At 33.9% G+C, this 6,000-nt stretch overlaps 1 protein-coding gene across 1 annotated transcript in view; it reads right to left on the bottom strand.

Moving 5' to 3' along the window:
- The window catches only part of LOC144450004 (uncharacterized), a 103,530-nt gene that overhangs the window by 50,654 nt on the left and 46,876 nt on the right, over positions 1-6,000 (bottom strand). Inside the window, exons 32-36 of the mRNA XM_078140569.1 lie at positions 5,428-5,638; positions 4,335-4,493; positions 3,678-3,920; positions 2,140-2,382; positions 103-339 (exon numbers count right to left, since the gene is read on the bottom strand). Of these exons, the coding sequence (XP_077996695.1) occupies positions 103-339; positions 2,140-2,382; positions 3,678-3,920; positions 4,335-4,493; positions 5,428-5,638 (1,093 nt within the window). The remainder of the gene's footprint in view (positions 1-102; positions 340-2,139; positions 2,383-3,677; positions 3,921-4,334; positions 4,494-5,427; positions 5,639-6,000) is intronic.

Here is a 6,000-nt window from a genome sequence, read left to right as displayed (position 1 = left end):
TGGTTACTATGGATATCCCTGCTGTATCTAATATTAAAATTTACTCCTTACTGTATTTAATTTGATTATGGGTTATTTACCCTATCAAAAGTTACAACCTACCTTCTACAGTTATGGTAAATGTACAAGTGTCTCTATTCCCGGCTACGTCACTAGCCTCACAAGTTACTGTTGTATCTCCAACACTGAATGTAGATCCTGAACTAGGAGTGCACGTGACTTCTGCTGATATCCCAGAATTATCTGTAGCTGATTGACCAATGTATGTGACAACAGTTGTTCTATAGACACTAACTATGGTCATATCTGCTGGACACATCACAACCGGTGCTGTAGTATCTATAGTACACATAATGATATCACCTCCAGAGTTAGGTATACACAGAACTGCCCTATATAAAGAGGATTATGGCTAATCTATGCAAATGCGGGAAATTCAAACTGCTGTACAGAGCACTAGCTTCTGGGTCTTGTTTTCAGCATTCTTTATTTACTCTGAGAAACACACAGGTCATGAATCATATACAAATTGTTTTTGAATGTCGTAGGATGGTAACTTGATACACAAATTAGTTGAAAATCAATTTGTTTGTTTCACAGAATGTAAAAACCTTTCAAAAAGAGACAAATTCCTCTACAAACAGCTGTTTATATTGTGTGTCACTCAGGATTATTCAAATATGCGACATTTGCATATGTGAACAACCCAGCTATGGAATGTTTATATTTTTGGTGATTACATGCCAGTGAGTCATCAAAAGTTCTCCACCTCCAAACATAAAGTCAGTTATATGCAAAATAGGGTGCCCGGCACCAGGAAGTTATGCCTTTAAACTATGTGTTAATAGAAAAAACATAAAATGCATGCCAATCTTGTCATTGGAGGAATCTGCATCAGAACGTTGGACGTTGATGATGTATGTAGAGGTCAAACGCACATAGTTATTGACTACCAGGAAATAATATTTCGGCAATAACATCAACCATCTGAACCCATGTATAAAGCAACTTTGATGTTGTAATTCGGATGATAGAATGGTATAAAATTATTTTCCATAATCCGGGGCCGTTTAGAATAACAATCTTTGGCGACCAGATAGCTAGACTGCCCACGGCGAGTATTTACTAATATTTATGCGACTTCGCCATTCCCTAATACAGACCGATTCCGTAAAATTCTAGACAGAGCGTTGAAATCAAGCCTAAATAAAATTTAAGAACTATAATATATACCATAAGCAAATTTACCAAAAACACACACATTAAATCACTATTCTATGCCTGCTGTACAATGGTAAAAATGATACCTGGCATATTCGCTATCAACAAACAGGTACCCATATTATTTGATACATCTATTCCCACATTATTTGCTACATCTATTCCCATATTATTTGCTAACCTATTCCCACATTATTTGCTAATCTATTCCCATATTATTTGCTAATATATTCCAATATTATTGGCTAATCTCCACATATTATTTGCTACATCTATTTCCATGTTATTTGCTGATCTATTCCCATATTATTTGCTAATCTATTCCCATATTATTTGCTATATATATTCCCACATTATTTGCTAATCTATTTCCATGTTATTATTTGCTAATCTATTCCCATATCATTTGGTACATCTATTTCCATATTATTTGCTAATCTATTCCCATATTATTTGCTACATCTATTCCCAAATCATTTTCTACATCTATCCCCATAGTATTTGCTCCATCTATTTCCATACTATTTGCTAATCTATTCCCATATCATTTGGTACATCTATTCCCATGTTATTTGCTAATCTATTCCCAAATTATTTGCTAATCTATTCCCATATTTTCTGGTAATCTATTCCCATATTATTTGCTAATCTATTCCAATATTATTGGCTAATCTCCACATATTATTTGCTAATCCATTCCCATTTCATTTACTATCCTATGTCCATAATATTTGCTAATCTAATCTGATATTATTTTCTACATCTATTCCCATATTACTCGCTACATGTATTCTCATAATTTTTGCTACATTTTTAAGCTGTTTCCAATGTAGCAGATTCAATAATGGGAGTAACCTAAACATGTGAAGTCCTATATTGTGTCTATTAAATTTCAATAAACCAGTTTTGTATACGTACCTTCCACAGTAACAGTGAATGTACATTCCCCAGTGTTACTTGATGCATCTGTGGCTGAACATGTTACTATGGTTGTTCCACTTGGAAAGGTTGCACCTGAAGCAGGATTACAAGACAATGTTGGTGTACTTCCAGAATTGTCTGTGGCTGATTCACCAGTGTATGAAACCACTGCTGTTGTATCTCCATAATCGTACTCCACAGTTTTATCATCAGGACAAATCACATTGGGAGAGATTATATCTGTAATAGTAACGATTTGGAAAAAGGTAAGAATAATTGGTAGCTTATGTGTTTACATTCATATTTTACAGAAATATGGATGAGAATTTGGTATTTATTTTGGATTTTTTTTTGATAAAACAGCTTAATCATGTTTTTCTATTTGAAAAAAATAATGCAAAAGAACATATACCAAGTCCATGTTAATAACTCAATACATTGCAAAAAGTGTAAAAAAAAGAAAAAGTTTTGTTATTGTACGTACAATAACAAAAAGTTTACACATTGTTTAATGTTTTGCCGTTTATTGAGATGTAAACATGGCCTTAGTATAAGTTATTTCACATTATTTTTCAAGTAGAAAAACATAGTGAAGCTGTTTTATCAAATACAAATCCAAAATAAATACCAAATTTTCATCCATATGGCCACTTTAATTTTTTATTGGCATATATTATTAATTTTGTATTCATAAAACAACCTTGATGTATGTTGTCTACAATATACAAAATAAATGGAACGTAAACCGAGTCCATGTTTTGATTTCAGGAAATTGAAGAGATAAAAGTGTGTAAACAGTTTTATTGTATGTACAATAACAAAACATTTTACATATTTTCTGATGTTTTTGCAATGTTTAGGGTTACAAACAAGGATTTGGTACATTTTCTTTCACATTGTATTTCTAAGTAGAAAAAGTAGTAGGGTGTTTTACAAATTAAAATTACTAGATTAGTAGCCACTTTCCAACCACATGGTCACTAAATATAGTGCATGAGTTTAGTATTACTTATCCGGTTAATCTACGTTTTGCTATACTTATCAAGGGATGGCCTTGCAAGGTTTAATATTTACGTCCCTTGATGGGCCATCATTATTCTTATTACACTATTGGACATTGTCAATATATTTTTCTTTGCGTTTCAAAACAAGCAAGTGTATATGTAATCCTTTGTTATTAGGACTTTGAAAAAAATTTTAAATCGTGCAAATTGAGAAGTCGCGCAAGAACTAGGGGATGTGAAAACAGATATCAATCTAAAAAGCAATATAAAACTGGTCTTCGAATCTGTAATGGATGTACATATGATGAGAAGAAATCAATAACACAAAGACCATATGGTAAACAAAGGAAAATATAACTACCAGAATTAGACATGAAAAAAAATCTACTTACGCCTGAGTAGCAGGGATTGTTGTGTATGGCAAAAGAGAACAAGGCAAGAAATGTTGCAGATATTCACATTCTATGATTCTATTATAACGTTACTTCTTCGTCTTTTAATGTTATAACCATACAAAATATTCTTGCATACCTTTTACAGTGATTGTGAAAGTACACATTGCAGTGTTACCCGATGCATCTGTGGCTGAACAAGTTACAGTGTTTTCTCCATCATTAAATATACTACTTGAGGCAGGATTACAAGTAACTGTAGGTGATACTCCAGTATTGTCAGTTGATGATGCATCATTGAATGTTACCACAGCAGTTGTAAACCCATCATCGTTCGGTATGAGTTGATCGTCAGGACAAGTCACAGACGGCGGAATGTTATCTACAGATACAATTAAAATAGCTGGTGGTGTAAGTCTTCAATATTATCCAAGACTATTGTAGATGTTTGATACAATGATGTTTGAATGTATTGTGGGTCTATCACCCCCTCCACACTATCACTTATCTATTCCTTCTGGTAATTATTGGACCATGGTATCTGTATGTAAACTGTTAAAATGTTTCCTTGGGAAGTGTGAATGTACGGAGCGAAAGTGATGAACTTCGCATTGAGAAAATATACACGACAGTATATGGTATGTCGGTGATACAAATATGAATGTCAATGTTGTCAATCAAATTCATTTAAAAATTGTCTTTTTAAAAAGTTCTAATTTTTAGAAAAAAATACATTGCTGTATCTGGGATAGCAGCTTGAAATTTGATTGCAAATATATATTTTACTTTGCCTTACCAGTGCAATCTCGTCCTGGTCTGCTCGTAATGTCGTATGACTCATCTTCAAATCCAGTGTTACATGTACATTCAAAAGAACCATCGGTTGTATCGAGACATTCTGCATTCAATGAGCAGTCATGTCTATCCGGTATTTCGCAGACCGAGTCGGTGAAACCTAAAATCAAAATATAAATGATAACAAAAAAAATTCTGTAGTTTATTTGTTTCGACATTTTGCAAAAATGTTATATACACTTTGTTGAGACACATACGTTCTTTTTGTATGAGCGAGAAAATATAGAAATAATTGTATTCGAGATCACTATCAATGCTGACCAGTCATCCCCACTGAGTGACAAAACATAAGTTCACACAGGCAGCTATTAATATATACACAGATGTGGATGTTGAATAAAGCTGTGTCTTCATCAAAAGTCAGTTGCTATATGAATGTCTTACTGTGTCTGTTGGCATTCTGTCACTCAGTGGGGATGGCTGGTCAGTTTTGATATTGATGTGACATCCAATAATTTCTAATGTTGTCTTGCTCGTATGTGCCTCAACAAAGCGTTAATATTTTTTGGCAATCTGTCGTAGTTCCATAACTGCTTCACAATTGTAGAGTTAGATAATAATCAAGCCACTCTTACCTGTTGGCTGTAGTGTGCCAAATCCTGTTTTGTATTGTGATTTACCATGCGAGTTTCAAAAACTGAATATGGGAAATGTGCATTTCACTACAGTGGTTCTGTTATATGGGTAATTAATGGGTCATACATACATACATACATACATACATACATACATACATACATACATACATAGACAGACAGACAGACAGTCTGACATGGAAATATGCAGACAGATAGACAGACAGACAAACAGACATATAGAGAGTTAGACATAACTTAAGACAAGTTCTAGATTGAATATGTCCATTCATTATGATGGATTGTACTTTTTGTGAGTTCAAGACATTTACCAGTTGACACATAGTTACACATAGCAATGTTGCTGGTAGAAAATATTGACCCTTAATATAAATTATGCTGCACGACAATGTACGACAATGTTCAACAATGACGAGTGAAAAAAAGCTGTATCTTTACCTTCAGCTGTGAAATCGTTTGCAGTAATATCATCAAATGCAGGACCACCGATATTTGCTTGTTGATTGCTGTACTCTACTATATTTGTAGCTGTGACGTCACTGTCGGCCGTGAAAGTACTTATAAATTCTGCCTTGACACTTCCAGGTGTAAATCCAACATGCGAAGATTGTACATATGTGCCGCTTAGTCCTTTCATGAGAGTATTAACCTAGTCGTAGAAGCAAGTTATGAAATGAGAAACATATGTAATGAAATGGAAGTCAGTCAGTAAGTCAGTAACCAATCTGCCAAACAACCAGCAAGCTACCGACCTACCTAGACCCACCCACCCACCCACTCACCCATCAACCTATGAATGTAATTAATGGGTTATTGAAATTTTGGGAAAGTAAAAGTTGTTCTTTCCTTGGAAACATAACAGTAAACACTAATATTTCACAGTGCAGGAGTAACAGACTTCTAATGAAAACATACATGGAATTGATGATTTGAGTGGAAGCAATTGTACATTTTCTAAGGGATAATCAATATATCAACTTGACTACTTCTACATCCCCAATTTGTATGGCA

This window comes from Glandiceps talaboti, chromosome 19 (genome assembly GCF_964340395.1).
Source record: "Glandiceps talaboti chromosome 19, keGlaTala1.1, whole genome shotgun sequence".
Lineage (NCBI taxonomy): Eukaryota > Metazoa > Hemichordata > Enteropneusta > Spengelidae > Glandiceps > Glandiceps talaboti.
Note: the sequence above shows the minus strand (reverse complement) of the source record. Positions and strands in the feature narration are given on the sequence as shown.